This window comes from Microchirus variegatus, assembly GCF_963457635.1.
Source record: "Microchirus variegatus genome assembly, chromosome: 3".
In the NCBI taxonomy this organism is placed as follows: domain Eukaryota; kingdom Metazoa; phylum Chordata; class Actinopteri; order Pleuronectiformes; family Soleidae; genus Microchirus; species Microchirus variegatus.
This window is the reverse complement of record NC_139804.1, coordinates 12,876,316-12,895,654: the sequence shown is the minus strand read 5'-3', so window position 1 is coordinate 12,895,654 and position 19,339 is coordinate 12,876,316. Positions and strand designations below refer to the sequence as shown.

Here is a 19,339-nt window from a genome sequence, read left to right as displayed (position 1 = left end):
AATGAAAAGAATTGAATCAGTAGTCATCATATGTCTCTGTTCTGTTGGAATAACGTCGCTAATATTTCTGTTCTCTGCGTCATCGTCTTCCTGTACCTGCTGAACAACTTCTGCACAGTCAAGCTCAACTCAGTACATCACCACAAGCAATTTCCGGTCATTTTCTTCAAAATAAGTGAAAAAAAAAATATATATATATATATTTAATTAAATTAAACTAAAATAAAGGCGAGGGTAATAATAAAAACAGAGTTAGAACTTAAACTTTGGCTTATGTTACATATATTTTTGTCTAGTGTCACATTCAGGAGGGTTTGGCATCGAAGGTCAGACAGGAAAGGAAGTCATGAGTGGAGTTCTTGTTTGTTTGAATCTACAGTCCCACCATTAGATAAACAAAGTCCAGCATCAGCAACAACTGCCTATGCTGCAAAAAAAAAATACACGTTCAACATCAGTAGAGAAGTGTCAGGGCTCATCAGATGACATCAAAGCTGCTAATTCTTATATTTTAACAACCTGTGAATGAAACAATTATACCAGCTGCAGGTTTAAGTTGAAAGTACTTTTGGGACTTCCACCCGCAGCCAATTAGTCACCACCACAGGGAATATTTAAAGGAGTTTCATGTGTAAATATTGGATGACAGGGTGTGTGTGAGTGGAAGATAATGTTCAGGTAAAGAAGACAGCGATCAGCTTCACATAAACCATTTTTATTCATATGCCTGTGGAGATTTGGACAATTTATCCCTCAGTAAGTCTAAACGTGACAAAAGAGGGTTGTTTTTTTTAACGTGAGATTGTATGAGGACTGACACTGTCTGACTTTGCCGTGTATGCCCCCTGCTGGAAGTTCCAGGAACCAGTCTGAGACACTTCCACTCACTTCAAACATAGCTGCCCATGGAGACAAATGACAAACTGATTATAAGTCGTTTATCAAAAATACTTTAAAAGTCTAGATGTTTACTACTACGTTTGCTGCTTTAACTCAATATTAGACTGTATTTCGCCACAGCAAAATTAATTAATACACCACTAAAATCCATGGAGAAAGTTAGTTATTTTAGCAGGAAGTAAGCAGTTCAAGTGAAACAAACCTCACTTAACATATTCTTAAGATAACATAGATAGACGCCAGACGCATGTCTTTGCCATGCCGGCTGAAGAAGCGGAGGGTCAGCAGGCGAGCGCACACAGTCAGTACTCAATACAACCACACCTCAGAAGACCTGAATCATCTCTGTAATGTTTCCTCCTTACCCCTTGAAAAAAGTGAAATGGATCGAGGCAGTTACAACGGGCTCATCACGCAATCAACAAAACAAAGAGATACAAAATATAAACAAAAAAACAAGTGCTGAACATAAACAGAAAACTAATAAATACTGAGAGAGTTTTTGCTGCTAGAACTGAACATTTAAGGGCCACGTTGGAAGATTATAACAATTAATCTCCATGTGTTTATGTATCACAAGCCTCGAGCAACACAATCACATTCACTTCAGGCTTTAAAGATAATATTAATCATCACAGCCAATTTGGAGGGACAACTTTTTGGCAACAAAAGTAACAATGTTATTTTTCTCATGTCAAACTTTGTCTTGGAACTTATTTTTTATTACCTCCTAGCTTCTTCAAATTTTTTGAGAACTAGACAGACAAGGTGAAAGTGTGGCACACTTGGCAGAACTGTGTGTGTTTAGTCACTGTCATATTCCTCAATGATCAGCTCCTCTTCCAGAAGAGCTTGATTTGTGGTGGGTTGAGGCTGACTAGCTGGCAGACCGTCCTCAGCTCCACCCTGTCCTTCCTCTTTCTGCGTCTGCTCTTCTTCCTCACCGTCTGTCTCCATCTGTCCTGGTTCTTTGTCCGTCAGAGCTTCCAACTTTAATCTGAACACACAGATAATCCAATGTAATATGGACAGTCTAATTAAATTGACTCCACTGCCACAGAAAAGGACATGGTTGAAACTCAGTTATGAACAGCAGTCATTCACAGAGACTGGGTTGGACACACATGCTTTTTCAAGACTTTAATTTAAGACTAACTAAATCATAAATGCAGAAAATTAAGTTGTGGTTCTTTTATCAAACATAAATCTCTTGACAATGGGTGACTCATATGATCACAATGGTTGCAGCTGGTAGTGAATATAGTCAAAAAGAAATGTTTATTTTGCTCAAATTTGCCCTAAATTGAGAAATGTGGGTGTTATGTGTTATATATAAAGATACATATTTGAAAAGTGAGTCCCAATATTAAAAAGTTGATTAAAATGTTAATTGTTTTTCCAAACCTCAAAATGATGATGTTCTCAAATGTCATGTTTTATCCACAAACTAAAGTGATTCAGTTTGAATGGTTCCTTTGTTACATGGAGCAAAGAAACTCGACAGACCATCTATCACAATGATAGGTGCTCTGTATCCAACTGCATTATGGGAAAATTAAAAACGGGGAGCCATACCTGCTTCTGAAGCTGCTCAGTGACATGTAACCCACATCCTGGATGAACGCAATCTGAGCTGAGAGAAACATAATAGCACAGAAAACTCACATGAACACAAGTTTATCCACACATAGGTGAACTCTGTCATTAGTTCTCCTGCTTCATCTCCTGGGAACTCGGTAGCATAGATTAAGATTTCTTAATTCTACTTTTGTGTAACAGGTTGTCTGACTTCATAGTTATGTCATAGTGAGGTTTGTGTGTGTGTGTTACCTTGATTCCTCAAAGGATTGGTGAGTTTGGCCAAGTATGGCAGCAGCTCCAACTGCAGGCTGACTGGTGTCAGACAGAAGTTCCTGAACAGGGACTGAGCAGCCAGGCAGTTCTCCCGGTGCTGACACAACAAAAAAAACAATCTCTATATACTCATCTACTGTACCTGCATGTAAAGTGACACAATAATAGAATTTAAATGAAAAACTAGCCTACGCTGTCGGGGGCCGACAGCAAGGGGTATATCCGCGAACTTGTCCAATCCTCAACTTTCCAATATACCCAAGGTATACGCACTCGCACCTGCCACTAACTGTTTTAATTAATTATTAAAAAATTCAACAAAATAACTGTTAAATATTATGATATAATGCTGACTACACTTTATACATGTTCAAAGTATCCATATAAACAGACACAGAATACCTGAACTCATACATTTCTCTCTAGTTTTTAATAAAACTAGTTAACCTATTATACCTTGTTAAATATTATGAATATTAAAATGCTAACCACACCTGCCATATCTTCAAAGTGTCCAAATTTCATGAAAAAGCATACACTATGTTTAATATAAAGAAATGGAGGCTTAACTATTTTTTAGATGATAATTAATACATGTATATTATAATGTAATAAATATTATGAATAAGTGCTAAATAAACCCATGATATCCTCAATGTGTCCAAATGAGCTCAATAATAAAGAAAAAATGCCTTAACTATTTTTTCTGTGTTCACTAATAAGTTAACCAGTTAACTTATTATGTAACTATTACCAATCATAGCCAAAGTAATAATGATTGTACTTGTAGATAGTTGTTACATGAATCATTGTACAAAATTTGAAGGCAATATCTCCATCATTCTGGAAGATAAAGCCGAAAACATGTTTTTAGCATAATTAATTAATTAGCTAATTAATAATAAAGCTACAAATATAGGGATACTTCTCAGGTGGTATGTGATGCCTATGCAAAATTTGAAGCCAATACCTGCAATACTTTGGAAGATACAGGCGAAAATATGTTTTTTATATAATTATTAATTAATTAATTAATTAATTAATTAATTAATTAATTAATAATAATGGTAGACAGCTCAAAATCAATAGGGATCATCAACAGGGGGTTGTGACCCATAAAAAAAATAAGAAAATTTAATCTCAAACGCCTTTCCAGTTATGGCGTTAACGGCTAAAATCTGCGGACGCGTGAGACCAATTCCATAATATCCGCACGCGTTTCTCGCGGATATAAATATGGCACATATGAGTGGAACCCAGTATGATTGACAGCTGGTATCATCTCATAGGATATCAGGATCAAAAACAGCTGGTCAAATTTGCAACTACTTCCATTTGTATGGAAGTAGTTGCAAATTTGACCAGCTGTTTTTGATCAACAGTCTATGCCATACTTTCACCATGTATTTAGCATAACATGATTTCTGTGAAGGCTACCATTGCATATAAATATTGCTTATCAGAAAAAGAATATTGATCTCAGTGTGTATGGCAAAGAGTGCGATCATCATAATAGATGTCAAAGAAGGACATTATAAACAACATCTACATTGCATTGTCCATCATAAAGCGCTTACTCTGTGTTTGCATCCATGTTGTCCAAGTATATGGCTTTGTACTTAAAATTAATAGTTCATTAATTCCTTGTTCAGTCAATTAATAAGTGTACGTTACCCTCTTGCTGATTAGCAGCCAGTTAGGTTTGTGCAGAGGTCTGAATCCAACAGAAACTTGCTGAGAGTTGGAGTGGAGGAGCCCTCTAGTGGCCACTGAAGATCCATAATCCTGCATGGTGCTGCGACTCTGAAAACAGCACAGGCCTTTATAAAGACACTGAATGATTGTTGTCCACTTAGACTACAACTTAATGTATAGTTAACACAAGCAGCATCAATATTAAAGAACTATTGTTAATCATTTTGGTTAGATTAGGGGCTAACCCCCTAACTCTCCACAAATATAGTATGAAAATTAGATAAACACTACACCTTAGCATTGTTATTTGCGTAAAATGTAAAGAAAGCAACTGACCGTCCAATCAGAAGTGAGTAGGTCGGCATCAGACAGATACTCGCTGGCTCGTGACACATCCTCCACCTGAGAGAAGAAGTCCAAGTAGTTCTGGTGGAGGTACAGATTGAAGAACTCTCCAGACATGTGTGAACGTTCAACAACCAGCTAAAGAAAAAGAAAATTGAGATTGATATTGAACATTGAGACAGGCTTTTTAAAAATTTAAATTTTAAAGAAATGTTCACCTCAGGGTCAACTAATAATGTTTCTCTGTGATGATGAGACAGGTGAGATGATAGAGGAGGAGCATGAGCACCTTCAGCTGCTTCAACACCTTCATGGTTCCCTCCTGTTGATTATAAAGAAGAAAGAAAGAACATCCGTGTCACTAACAACTGCTGGAGTTTGAACCCCCTGCTCTACCTGAGCAAAAATTGGAAACTCTGCTTCTCGCGGTCTTTGTGATCCAAATGTCTGAGAATGTATGTGTGATTCTGAATAAAATTGATCTCTTAGACAATTCAGTAAAAGTAAAAGTGGTCTTGGTCTGGTGAAAAAAACACATTCAACTTATAATCCATTGCTATATCAGTCTTTCTGTGATTTCTAAATGCAAAATCAGGACCATAAAAGATAAGCATGCATTCATTCATTCATCGTCTACTGCTTTATCCTTCTCATGAGGGTTGCAAGGAGTTCAATCCCAGCTGACACAGGGTGAAAGGCGAGGTACACCCTGGACACATCATCCTCTGTGTCATGTGGGTCACGGAGCCTTGTGCAGCCTATATAAGACTTGATTTGAGAGTTGATTTGGACACTGGGGGGAAAAAGACTCACGTTTGCAGTGGAGAATCTTTCCCAGTGCTCTGAACAGGAAGAGAGAGGCATCTTTCCCTCCTATAGCCTGATCCTCTTCCTGCTCCTTTGTCCGTTTGGATTTCCTCTTCCTCTGGGCCGTTCTGGAAACTGTTTTGCTCACTGAAGCCACAGGTCTGTCCTTCTTCATCCTCCACAGCTCCTTTTCCAATGACGTGTCTGAAAAAGTTACCATTGAGTTCAGTGGGTGAGACCCATGAGATTGAAACCAAAAGTTAATTGTGTGTGAAATGACCTGGAAGGGAGGAAAACTGCAGGCTGTTGACGGCACTACGAATATCTCCTGAGCTTCCTGAACACAGCATCTCCAACATATTTTTGTCTGGGACACACATCCTGCCACAGCTCTGTGGGGAAAAATATAGTGTAATTTAATCCCGTGCAAAAATGTGCAATCCAATTGAAAAATATTTCCTCCGTTACCTTTCCTGCCTCCAGGGTTGAAATGCGGGTGAGGACCTTCATCATTGTGGTTGGAGCCACTGGATTAAAACTAAGAAGAAGAGAAGTTTTGAAAAAGTTCTGATGATAAATATGGTCGCTGAGGTGTTTGAAGTTGTAGTTGTGCTTAATTGAAATGTGAATGAGGCAGCAGTGTGTGTCATGTGGGGAACCTGATGCAGCCGATGTCCAGCTCCTCCTGGACGTCTCTTGGAAAAAGCAAGCGTGAGCTGCTGTCTCCGCTCAGACTGTCCGACACGATGAACACCAAGGGACATCGACCGGTCTTCACAAAGCGTCTGGAAGACACATGGCACACAATTGCAACACACTGTGTATACAATACTAAACTGTGTGTAAATGACCTCAGACCCAAACATAACTACTCTACACAAAAGTGGAGACCATGAAAGTTGAATGCTGTAACTCAGAGTGATCCTACAGCTCACAATAATTTAGACACATCTGTGTGTTGACATATTTACAGTAACTGCTCCTGGTTTTCTCTGCTGCTCTCACCTCAGGTTATCGTGCAGGGTGCTGGGATGCTTGTAGAACTGGTTTGGCAATTCCTGAGAAAGCAAAGACCAAACATTAATTAAAAAGACAACACATATATATATATATATATATATATATATATATATATATATATATATATATATATATATATATATACAGTATATCAGACAAATCTTACTCAAGTAGGAACAAAACAGAGTTATTGTGCTACAGAAATGAAGAAAAGGGAAGAAAACGGGAATGGTGAAGACGTAGTGCAAACCTCCACCAGGATGAGCTTCCTGTCTGTTGCTCCATCGTCGCCTGCCATCCTCAGACAGCTGTATTTGTTGGCTCTGAGGAGGAAGTCTTGGAACTGAGCCTGCTGGGAGCTGTAGGACGTGCCGTTCATCCTCCATTCTGACAAAACAATTGGGAAGGTGAATGATAACTATTGACATAATCCAACCATGGTGGTTTATTTTGAGATGTTGTGGAGGAAAACGAAAACATCCACTATTCTAAAACACAAATATTAGGTCAATCACTTTTCAGCTTCAACTTCTTATTATCAATTATTTTAATCTTTATATGTTTACATTGTATTTTTATAAAATGTAAGGACTTTAAAGCTGGGGTCTACAAGCTCGCAAAAGCTGCCAACTATGTGTCGATTTGGTCACTATTAACTATAATTTCCAAAGCTCGTTGGCAACCAGATTATCAGGCTGAAATTTGTGAAGTGTCAACCAGGCTTACCTTGCTGACTGCTACTGTTGTATGGCTCTACGTTGGGGTTGACCCATTCCTGAATCCTTAAACCCAGCTCCTGAGACAAAACCTGGACTGTAGCAGTCTTTCCACAGCCTGATGGTCCTGTTAGCAGGAGGATACCACCCTGTAGGTAACAAAAGACAAACTGACCCTGAACCACACGCACACACAACATATTGATAGTTTCATACTCATACATACATTCTCACAATCTTGATTAAGCCAATTAGCTCCATGTGATTCTGTGTTTCTTGGTATCAGGGCATCCTTGGCATTTCTAACAAAAGTGCATCTAGTGCATCATGACTGAGCAGGTGAGGCAGAAGGAGCACACAGCGTGAGTAAAGCAAACAGATCATACAGCAGCAGTGTGCAGGAAGTGGATTCTACTGCTAAAAATAAACCAGTACGTTCAGTGGGGCTTCACAATTTTTTAATCATGATCACTATTTAAGCTATGCAATGTGATTGTCCAATACTGAAGTGCTTCCCTAAACAAATTCCTGTCTGTATCTGCACCTCGGCTCCTCAGGGTTACCCTGGATTTCCACTGGACACGTTAGAGCCGCGGCACGTTAGCGGCGCAGTTGCCATTGCAAATAGCTTCCATTCTAATCAATGAGAGCATTTCCACCAGACACGCTGCGGAATGTCTCAGCAGCGTCCCAGAAGCGGCTCGCCGCGCCAAAGCGCTTTCGATAGGTAGCAGTTCTATTTTTGCTGTTGCTGAACAGTGTAAATTTCAACAGAGCAGATCGCACCAGACAGGAAGTGCGACACAGACTCAAAGTAAATATTTCCGCGCCACTTTCAAAATAAAACACAATACGCAGGTCATATAGCCTGTCACAACTTCACATCAACATTACGTTGTGACCGGTGCTACCAGGTCAACAGTCAATTAATCAGAGCGTCATAATGTACGACGAGAGACTGATTGTTGAAGTGGAGAAACATAAAATCATTTGTGACACCAGATCAACAGTTCTTCCACGTCGGGGAATGAAAGAAGCTGTGTTGTTGTTTCCTTTATACACACAGTCTATCGCGGGATCTCGGGAACTCGCGTCCTTTCGAGATTATCGCGTGATCTTCCGTGAATACCGATGGCTCCCAAGGCACCGCGCCACTGCTGTAACGCGCCCGGTGCGGATTGACGCTGGGCAGAGATCGAAGCAGAACCCTGTAACGCGTCCAGTGGAAATCCAGGGTTCTGGGTTATCCATCCTGATTCAGTCTGAACTAGTAGCACAACAGTAAAAGACTGATAAAAAAAACATGACTCACTCAGGTACTCTAGAAAAAAAAAATATATATTTTTTTTCTAGAGTACCTGAGTGAGTTATGTTTTATTAAATAAGTGAGTTATTATTAAATAATTAGAAAGTATACTTGTGAATGGGGAGGAGGGGAGGAGAATAACTGGATCAAATAATTTCCTTATATTGTTAAATACAAACTTTTTGAACTGGGGTAAAATGAAAAAACTCAAAGAATTCAAAATAAAAAACAAAATCACTGATAAGATGAAAGGTTTTCTTTAAATACCTTTGATGCATTTGTGTGGAATCTCATCCAGTTTTCCACCTCCTCGATCTTCTTCTTGTGGACAGCCAGCTCAGACTACACAAACACACACAAAACACTACTACTGTCCATTACCACCATTACTGTCAAACTACAAGTTTCACACCTACATTTTTTTATAACACTAAAGACAATGATATGCATGCTCATGGTCATTTAGTATCAGAATAGCTGTGCAAACATACATATCAAAAGAAACAGTGATGATTGCTGACCTGGGAACAGGGTGAGTATCTGTCCACCCAGGGCTCATCCTGGTCTCTGTGGGCCAAGTCTTTCAGCAGGGAGGATATGTGAGGGTCTGACTTGCTCTCCACTCCTTTCCGCTTCCTTGGCCTCTTGGACTCAGCTTGAGAGCACAAACCCTTTCTCCTTCCAGGCAGAGAAAAGCTTTCGCCTGTCAAATCGCTGAAAGATGGATCCACCCAGTGGTTCACCTATGGTAAAGCAGGGAACCAGTTTGAGACATTAATACTCACACTCACTAAAAAAAATGGCTGGCAGTGTGGACACAATAAAAAACAGATTGTATTCATTTAAAGTACTAACTCTGCTTGAAGCAGCTTTATCTCCCATGGAGAGCTTGTTCATCCTTCACACTGTGGGCAGGAGGTCACTGAAGAGTGACTCAGCAGTGAGGTCAGCTGCTGCAGGAGCAGATGCTGAAACATGTGAAGGGCAAAAGGAAACACTTCTCTCAGTATTTTATTATAAAGATTCTCATTCAATCTATGTCACAGTTAGAACGGATTTTATTTATATTGCACTTTTCATACAAATACAAATCAGTGCAATAAGTATCATAAATACCATATAAAGATACTAAAATAGACAAAGAGAAGAAAACTCAGGAAACACCATCATCAATGAGGAAACAGAGGTTGGATAAAAGTGAGTAAAATATAAAGGACTTAGAAAATAAGACATTACAAATAAAAGTAGGGCACTGAAATGAGTAAATAGAGCATATAAAAATAAACAAACTAAAATACAATTAAAGTCATCTTTGTCCATTCTCTTCTGCTATTTTTGATTGAATTCACAATATTGAATTCAATATATTCCATATTTTTCTATACTTACTATATACATATACCTTTACCTGGAGAGAGTGATACCTCTTTTAATGTCTAACTACCCCAAATTAAAAATCAATTTTATTGCCAAGTAGGGCTGCAGCTAATGATTATTTTAATCAGTAATTAATCTGACATCTCATCTTTTGGTCCATAAAATGAGCATCAAATGATGATGCTCTCAAATATTTGTTTTTTCGTCAACAGACCAAAATGATTCAGTTTTAATGATTGTTTGTCCTTTGGAGCAAGTAAACCAAAACAATATTCATTTAAGTAGCTGAAAAAAGAAAAAAGGAAAGGCACAATCACAAACTGTAAACACATGCCTTAAACTATTAAAATATAACTGGTTAATGTGTATATATCCAACTCCAGATAAGCTAAATAAATTAAACAGTGCCATACCACATGTTTGACTGAAATGCAAAGAGGAAAGGGGTACACTTTTACTGTTTTACTGTCAGTGTTCTAAAATAAAAATAAAAAATCAGGGAAGAGGTGAGACGGTAAACTGAGACCTAGGATATATAAACCATTCAAATACCTTTAGATCCAAAGCTGTTTTTATTGAGTATACACCCAGCCACCATCCACATAAGAAAGAATCAGAAACTATTAAGGCCTGCTGTTGTCCAAAACTGTTATTGCATTACGCCACATGGAAGATGGAACCACAAGTTTGCCCTCAGAAAAGATAATATTTGTTATTTAAAGCAAATGCTCAATGTTTCATGACTCTTTCACACATTCTCATCACATCTAAAAATAATCTATCCCAGGTGGTGGAGTCACCTAGGGATGACGTGTGTGTGTGTGTGTGTGTGTGTGTGTGTGTGTGTGTGTGTGTGTGTGTGTGTGTGTGTGTGTGTGTGTGTGTGTGTGTGTGTGTCAAACACAATAACAAAAAATAAGCTTAGATTAATGGACAGGATCAATTAAAAAAAGAAGTTAAATCAATTGTTTTACAAGAATTAGCAAAAAAAGTGACAGCATAATGTAAAAGTTAAACTTAAAGATGGAAAATAGCAGAAGGAGAACAGTATATACAAGTTCCATGATGAAGACAAGCAGCTAGCGGTTTACCAGCGTTATCTTGAGGCTAACTTAGCTAATGTGCACTCAAATATCCACACACATGCATGTCAGACACATACGAGAGACAGCAATCTGATAGTAGTTAATTTAAACGTATTTAATAATGTAAATACGCTGTTGTTGAACTCCTGCTTCGTTACTTCGGGATGTCGCAGAGACGTACGTCGTATTTAAGCTAATATAAAGTCCGTGTGTAAATAACTCACCTTGTTCGACCATTTGTTGCGTCTCTGCTTCGGTTTGTGCGTCACTTTAAACGTTTATTTGGCCAAAAAGAGGAGTGAAGTGTGCGTCAAAGTGAGTAAGAACGTTAGCGAGGAGCTGGTGCGGCCATGACTTTAACTATTTAAACCATGGTTTAAACAGCGACTGCCGCAAACCGGGCGGTTAGTTTGCCGTAAAGTGACGGTAAACTGTCGTCACTACGGCACTGTGTTTACGGGGAGAGCAGCGTTGTTTTCTCCGTAGCTGACAGCCAAATATAACGTTGCTGAAGTGTCACGCTGCTTCAGCTTCCTTCTGCACAGGTATGTCTACTCCTCACGGTTCAGTTCGTATATTAAAGAGTGTGTTTATAATATTGTGACAGACGTAACACAAATGCTGTATGTATGTTTCAGGTGGTCATCATCAGACACGTGTCGGCTGCTCGTGAGAAGCAATGAAGATGAGGAAGCGACCCAACATTTTGTTAACAGGTTACTCATTATAGGTTTAATAATCTGAGATAATCCGTTTTTAGTAGTCTCTTGATAGTAGGTCATGGTAGAAATGGGTGTATAGATTAGAACTGTACTATACAACCATGTTGTCAATTAACCTTGAATTCAGTACTGGTATTTAACAATGCTGTACTTTATTGTTGTTGTTTTTTTTGTTAAAGCTTAATTTTTAAATACTAGGTTCTGACTCTGAATAATCCATCCATTTTTTACCGCTTTATCCTCCACATGAGAGTTGCTGTGTCAGGGCGATAGGCTCTGAACAAGGAATTGTTTTCACAACTAAATTGCAACTTGACTATAGTAGCTATAAAACTGCTCCACATTTTATTATTGTATGTTCTCAACAATAATGGTAATTAAAAAAACATGAAAACAATCCCTATCTTTAGGTCATCTACCTCTTGTTATAATATAGGTTGGTAAAGGTCCAGTGTGTCGAATTTGGGGGGAGATCTATCAACAGAAACTGCAAACAATACTGTACTCCTCTTTCATGGAGTCTGCAAATCCAGTATTGCTGTGATAATCTGTCATGTATTGAATTTAGTACTTTTTTTTTAATTGCACTAAATGGACATGGGTCATTGAAAGTGTTGGAATTTTGTGCAAGAAATAAGTTAAGTTGATATTTAGGCACAACATTCAAGCACTTTCAATGACCCATGTCTATTTAGGGCCTTGAATTAATTTTTTCAAATCCGCAAACCCGTGGGAACCCTGAGTTCCAGCTTTTAATTTGAAATTGAGGTTAACCCCTTTTTCTCCTGCAGGAACCCCTGGTGTAGGGAAAACCACTTTGGGGAAAGAGCTAGCCCAGCAGACAGGGCTGACCTATGTTAACATTGGAGACCTGGCCCAGGAAGGTAACAACTTCAACAATGTCCCCATGTTTGGTTTGGAGCATACAGGATTAAAGATATTCCTTTATTCATCCCACACAGGCAAATGTGCAGTTTTTTTGCAGCTGCAGCAAGACTGTAAATAATAATCTTTATTATGGACTCGAAAAAGTGGTCCACTCTCATACACATACACACTTAACATACAAGACAAAACCAAGTAGACAAACAGCCAACCAAAATACAGTAATTTGTCACTGTTAGTTTAAAAGAAACGGTGCAAACTATTGTGCCAGTGCTTACGAAGCCTGGATGTGAGCCGATATCCCATCATGGGGCAGGTTAAGGCCTTGATAATACTGTTATCAGTAGACTATCAGAAGTCCAAACGACACATGAAATTGAACATCAGCTTACGCAACAATGCCGGACAAGTTGGTACGTTAGACAATACAAATAACTGGCTGGCACTGTGCCACCTTGGAGCACGTAGCAACAACCTCATGGCGTCATTATAAGCAACCTTTAGCCTCTGCATACGTTTCACTCTGTAGGAAGACCAGAGATGAGCTGTGTATAGGGGGGTAACATAGGCCCTGAACAGAGCACATTTGACATCAACAGAACACATAGAAAGTTTTCTTAGCAGCATATTGGCCTGTGCATAAATTTTACAGCACTGACGACGGATGTCACTGTCATCTCTGAGATCATCAGAAAAGACATGGCCGAGATATTTTAATTCCTTTGTCATTTCTAAGGATCCATCAGAGAGATAAAAAGTAGGAAAGGACAATTTCCTGTCCTCCCTAGATCTCACTACCATGGCCTTACTTTATTTAGCGTTATAGTTAATGTCAAATTCTCTGCCATATTGTACATACATATTCTTAACATTTGTTGTAATCCTGCAGTGTATGGACAGAGTACAACAAGGTCATCAGCATACATGAGATGGTTGATAACTTGGTTTCCCACAATACAACCTGTTTTACATTCATTCAATTGTTTTGACAAATCATCAATATAGACATTAAAAAGAAAAGGAGATAAAATGCCTCTTTGCTGGACCCCATTACTAACATGAAAAGGAGCAGAGACAGCATCATCCCACTTGACCTGAAATGTTTGCTGAGCATACCAGTATATGAGAACTCTAACAATATATTTAGGAACATTTCTCTCAAGCAATTTAACAAATAATTTGGCATGATTGATCCTATCAAATGCCTTAGAGGCGTCAATAAAACAAAGAAACACAGACGAGTTTTGACTTTGGTACTTAGCAACTATCTCTTTTAATGCAAAAATGCATAGGTCAGTTCTATGTTTTCTCTTGAACCCAAATTGATTGTCAGTAGTTAATACATACATTTCTATCCTATTTAAAATGATCCTTTCCAGCGCCTTAGACAGTATACTGGCAAGGGCATTAGGCCTGTAATTGTCCATGCTGTTTAGCCTTCCAGCCTTCTCCTTAAGAACAGGGACCAGTAAGACAGACAGGGTGGAAGCAGCGAGAACTCCATGCACCAGGAGGCCAGTGAAGCACAGGGCTAACGATGGAGAGAGCCTGTAGCTGGCATGCTTGAGATGTTCTGCAGCAATACTATCTGTACCACATGCTTTGTTGTTATCAAGCATCTTAATAGCATCTGATACCTCACCAGGTCTTACTGTGACATGAGAGTCCAAATCCACAATATTAACAGCAGCCACGTTACTCTTAACACAGTTAAAGAGCTTGGAATAATGCTTGCGCCATAACTTTCTAATGTTATCTGAGCCACAGACACCTTCAATGTCATATGGTGAAGAAGTTTTATGATTATTCATCACTTTAATTGCATTCCAAAAGTCTACATGGTTATTATTTTGTAGCTTCCTGGCAAGCAAGTCAGCTCTGATAGTGTTCTCATTAGTCTTAATATGACGGAGAGCATATTTATATCTAGCATTAGTTTGTTTCTTATACTCAAACACATCACCCTGTCTGGGCCTTCTTGCATTAGACCAGAGTTTAAAGGCTTCCCTTGCTGTGGCATGATGTTCAGCCACATACTCGTTACACCCAGGTTTGATGTTAAACACCTTCTTATGCCCACAGAGAGACCCAGCAGAGGCATGTAGAGCCTTGATGATGTTATCATATAAGTCACAAAGGTCAACAGCATGTTGTGGATCAGTGCAGTTCATATTAAGACAAGTTATAGCATCTCTCGGCAAAACAACGTGATTTAATAAGCTGTCCGTTAAGTCAGTATAACTATCAATGTTTTTCTTAGACAACTTAGCCCAATTTAATTTCTTAGAGTTGACAGTATTCCCAGAGTCCACCAAGAGGGGCACAGTCTCAACATTTAGCACCATGGCTATTGGTATGTGGTAAGAGGTAGCCAGACCATAGCAAATTTCCACATTTTCTAGTGAGGCATGAGCATCGGCTGTACAGACAGTGGTCAAGCCAGGACGTTGTGTGCCATGCTTCACTTACATAGGTAAAACTATTATTAGGTAAAAATACTTTGCTAGACCAAACCAGATTATTATCATTACAAAAATGTACCAGATGTTTTGCAAACAGAGAATTGATATCAGATACATCAGCATTAAAATCCCCATTTACATAAACACAAGTTGAGTCATGGTCCTCAATAAAGGAATGAATAAAGGCTAGTCTGTTCAAAAATTCATCCTCATTGTCATAGGATTCATAAGGGGTATATATATATACTTTTTTACAAATTTTATTACCATTAAAATGTATGTCTATCCCTATAGCCCAGTCAACATTTAGTCTTATCACTTTCACCATAGGATGGTGAAAAGGAAGAATAAGGATCACAAGAAACAAGAGACTAAATGTGACCAAACTAAATCCAAATATAAATGTATCAGCTTTGCGTTTTCTGCTGTTCTGCTCAGTGTCAAAACTGATATGCGTCATTCAGACTTAATAGATCCTGATCCTTTTTCCTCAGGAGAACTTTATGATGGCTATGATGACGAGTACCAGTGCCCGATTTTAGATGAGGACCGGGTGAGTGAAAACAACACATGATGTGATAATTTTAACTGTATAGAAATACAGGTGGCTATGCAATATATTCTTACAACCTAATTACCACAAAACTACATGTATTTATTTTCGTGTGATCCTGCAGGTGGTGGATGAGCTGGATGAAAAGATGGAAGAAGGAGGAATGATTGTCGACTACCACGGCTGCGACCTGTTTCCTGAACGCTGGTTTCACATCGTCTTTGTCTTGCGCACAGATAATACTCAGCTGTACACGCGGCTAGAGAGCAGGTGACTTCCTCTTCATCTCAAATGATTATCATGATGCCTTCAAGGCAGGAGTATGACACATTTCGAATACAATGTGCTGGCAGAGTTGTGAGAACATTGTTGCTAGGCAACACCACTTATCTTTTATTTTGTTTGTAAAATTGCAATAAGATGATATTTTATTGAAGACTCTGAATGAATGATTATAGGGTTGATTCACTCGGTTAGAAGTGAGTTCCTCTGATCTGACATAGACTCTGTCCCGTGTGTGATTGACAGAGGATACACCGGGAAGAAACTGCAGGACAACGTGCAGTGCGAGATCTTCCAGACCATTTATGAGGAGGCCATGGAGGCGTACAGCAAGGAGATTGTCCACCAGCTGCCCAGCAACACTCCTGAAGAGCTGGAGAGCAACTTGGAGCAGATAGTGCAGTGGACTGAGCAGTGGATGAAGGACCATAACTAGCAGCTGCTGTCAACACGTTATTATTATTATTTGGACAATTAAGCATCATGGACTCTGGTTGTTCTCTTCAGCGTTTCTGACTCAATTTTGCAAGGACTCTGTCAAATAGTTATTCTTAAAACATGAATGTTTTAAACAAAATCAACATTAACAGTCTGATTATCTGTCACATCCATCAGCCAAGAAGTGTCAAATTAAAGTTCCTACTGCTGCATTCAAGTCATATTTTTATAAATAAATGACCCGATGGGGGGGAAAAAAAGCACTCTCTCCATGTCCATGTAGTTGTTTATCACTGTCATTTACCTTTCTTATCTATACAGTGGTATGCAAACGTTTGAGTAAATCTGTCTGTAAACTTTCATGATTTTCCTTTATGAATCATTGGTTGTTTGAACAAGAAATTTCCGTTTTAATTTTGAGCAGTGTTTAGGGTCGTTGTCTTGTTGAAAGATCCAGCACAACTTCAACTTTGTCACTGATTCCTGGACATTGTTCTCCATAAACTTCTGATATTGAGTGGAATCCATGCGACCCTCAACTTTAACAAGATTCCCAGTCCCTGCACTGGCCACACAGCCCCACAGCATGAACCGCCACCAAATTTTACTGTAGGTAGCAAGTGTTTTTCTTGGAATGCTGTGTTCTTTTTCCACCATGCATAACACCCCTTGTTTTGCCCAAATAACTCTATTTTAGTTTCATCAGTCCACAGCACCTTATTCCAAAATGAAGCTGGCTTGTCCAAATGTGCTTTAGCATACCTCAAACGACTCTGTTTGTGGCAGGTGCAGAGAAAAGGCTTTTTCTGCATTACTCTTCCATACAGCATCTCCTTGTGTAAAGTGTGCTGAATAGTTGAACGATGCACAGTGACACCATCTGCAGTCAGATGATGTTCTTTGGAGTTGGTCTGTTGGTTGACTGTGACTGTTCTCACCATCCTTCGCCTCTGCTTATCTGAGATTTTTCTTGGTCTGCCACTTCGGGCCTTAACTAGAACTGTGCCTGTGGTCTTCCAATTCCTCACATTGTTCCTCACAGTTGAAACCCATGTTGCCACTCTTCAGAGAAGATGCAAAGAGGAGAAACATTTACAATTGGCCTCCTTAAATACCCTTTCTCATGATTGGATTCACCTGTGTATGGAGGTCAAAGGTCACAGGTTACCAAACCAATTTTGAGTTCCAATAATTAGTGCTAAAGGTATTGAAATCAATAAAATTACAAGGGTGCCTAAATTTATGCACATGTCTAATTTTGTTTAAATAATTCTTACTCACTTTCTGTAAATCAAATAAACTTTATTTCACTTCTCAAATATCACTGTGTTTGTCTCCTGTATGATATATTGAAGTGAAATTTCTTATTCAAAAAACCAATGATTTATAAAGGAAAATCATGATACAAGGGTGCCCAAACTTTTGCATACCACTGTATGTTATAATTCCTTACATTTTAAATGCTGTGCCAATATATGGAATACAAATAATAAATGTACAGTTTTCACTGTCTGTAGTGAGGAATGGAATGAGGGAAGTGAAATCAAATGGCCAAAAGCCAGCTATTTGTGTATCCATGTTATCTTACACCTCTAATTAGGATATCATCGCTTTAAAATAAACAACAATTTGGTTCTCGCAGCTTTAGGATTTTTTATTTGTATCCAATCCTGATGCAGTTAAAGGTCCAGTTTGTAACAAATTGAATGTTTATAATTGAAAGTTTATAATTGCTTTAAAATAAAAATAACTTTTTCGTAACCTCCAGAAAAAAGCCTCTCACACGGTCTTAACTATTTTGATAACTGATTAATCCAAGTGGTTTTTTTTTTGTTTTTTTTAATGACAAGTTGACGTGTGAGATCAGCTTATTAAATAATTATCACCATTTTCTGTTTTGACCTGTTGTATTTCTCCACATGTTACTGCTACATAAACAATATTGCCATTTCCACCACACCAAGGACAGTGAAGGATAAAACACTAGAAAACTAATCAGAAACAGTATACCATGACGTCATTTATTATTAGCCCACACTTCTGTGTCTGCAAGCTCTCGTAATTAATCACGGAATTCAAAGACATTCGAGTTCCAACAGAGACGTTGATATTAAAGGTTACTCTAAATGTAAATATTAATTGCATTTCAAGAGGGTTCTTGCAATAAACAGCGTTAAAATCACATGTACTCAGACACACACATAAATTCACACACCCCTGAGATCACACTTGTCCATATGAACTGTGACATTTCCCTGATACAGACGGACGAACGTGTAACCTATCTGCACACGGGTGTAGTAAAGAAGGTCTGAAAACAGGAGTTCTTCATCCAGGGTTCCCACAGCATGGTTGACATCAAATTCAAGGTTTTTTCAATTACTTTCCAGAACCAATTCACTCAAATTCAACAAGAAGAATTAAGATATCTCTTTCTTAACATTACTCGCTCATTGTAGACGTAGACGTAGACCAAGTCTACGTACATCAAACCAAGCAGAGTGCATGAAACGGTAGGTGGCGTCATTAACAATAGACATATACTGAAATATTTAACTTATTGCTTGCACAAAATACAAACACTTTCAATGGCCCAGGTCTACTTAGAGCCATTTTCAAAAACAAAAACATTTCAAAGACCCATGGGAACCCTGGAAAGTGGAAATCCTGCCTACAGCCGTAGGATGTAAACATGTTGATGTGACTGGCAGGAAAAACAGCGGCGGCTGTGGGGACGGACTTTGAGAGAGAGGACAAATCAAGGAGGACTGAGAGGGAATGGGGATGAAAGAGGGACGAGAAAGCGATGAGGGTATATGACAGTGTGATAATAGTGTTACCACTGTGACCCCCTGACCGCCGCCGTTCACTTCTACACTGTACTCGAATACG

At 38.8% G+C, this 19,339-nt stretch overlaps 2 protein-coding genes across 2 annotated transcripts; one reads left to right on the top strand and one right to left on the bottom strand.

Moving 5' to 3' along the window:
- Positions 1–914: 914 nt before the first annotated feature.
- rad17 (RAD17 checkpoint clamp loader component) lies at positions 915–11,558 on the bottom strand. Its single transcript, XM_083887343.1, has 17 exons — positions 11,330–11,558; positions 9,499–9,611; positions 9,165–9,386; positions 8,911–8,985; positions 7,348–7,486; positions 6,872–7,008; positions 6,607–6,659; positions 6,261–6,386; positions 6,070–6,139; positions 5,882–5,993; positions 5,608–5,805; positions 5,013–5,116; positions 4,786–4,932; positions 4,429–4,557; positions 2,731–2,851; positions 2,476–2,533; positions 915–1,897 (listed from the first exon to the last, which is right to left on the bottom strand). The coding sequence occupies exons 2-17, from the start codon at positions 9,538–9,540 to the stop codon at positions 1,705–1,707; spliced, it is 1,926 nt and encodes a 641-aa protein (XP_083743469.1). The 5' UTR covers positions 9,541–9,611; positions 11,330–11,558; the 3' UTR covers positions 915–1,704.
- ak6 (adenylate kinase 6) lies at positions 11,545–18,207 on the top strand. The gene is made up of 6 exons (XM_083887344.1): positions 11,545–11,650; positions 11,744–11,821; positions 12,619–12,711; positions 15,669–15,727; positions 15,852–15,997; positions 16,256–18,207. The coding sequence occupies exons 2-6, from the start codon at positions 11,785–11,787 to the stop codon at positions 16,443–16,445; spliced, it is 525 nt and encodes a 174-aa protein (XP_083743470.1). The 5' UTR covers positions 11,545–11,650; positions 11,744–11,784; the 3' UTR covers positions 16,446–18,207.
- The last annotated feature ends 1,132 nt before the right edge of the window (positions 18,208–19,339 follow it).

What these genes read in the sequence shown, in the direction of transcription:
- rad17 (XM_083887343.1), bottom strand. Translation starts at nt 9,540, where the DNA reads ATGAACAAGCTCTCCATGGGAGATAAAGCTGCTTCAAGCAGA. An exon ending in ATAAAGCTGCTTCAAGCAGA is followed by an intron (nt 9,387 to 9,498) that starts GTTAGTACTTTA and finishes GCTTTACCATAG; the next exon opens with GTGAACCACTGGGTGGATCC. An exon ending in CAATCCTTTGAGGAATCAAG is followed by an intron (nt 2,534 to 2,730) that starts GTAACACACACA and finishes TGTTTCTCTCAG; the next exon opens with CTCAGATTGCGTTCATCCAG.
- ak6 (XM_083887344.1), top strand. Translation starts at nt 11,785, where the DNA reads ATGAAGATGAGGAAGCGACCCAACATTTTGTTAACAG. An exon ending in TGGAGACCTGGCCCAGGAAG is followed by an intron (nt 12,712 to 15,668) that starts GTAACAACTTCA and finishes CTTTTTCCTCAG; the next exon opens with GAGAACTTTATGATGGCTAT. An exon ending in CGATTTTAGATGAGGACCGG is followed by an intron (nt 15,728 to 15,851) that starts GTGAGTGAAAAC and finishes GTGATCCTGCAG; the next exon opens with GTGGTGGATGAGCTGGATGA.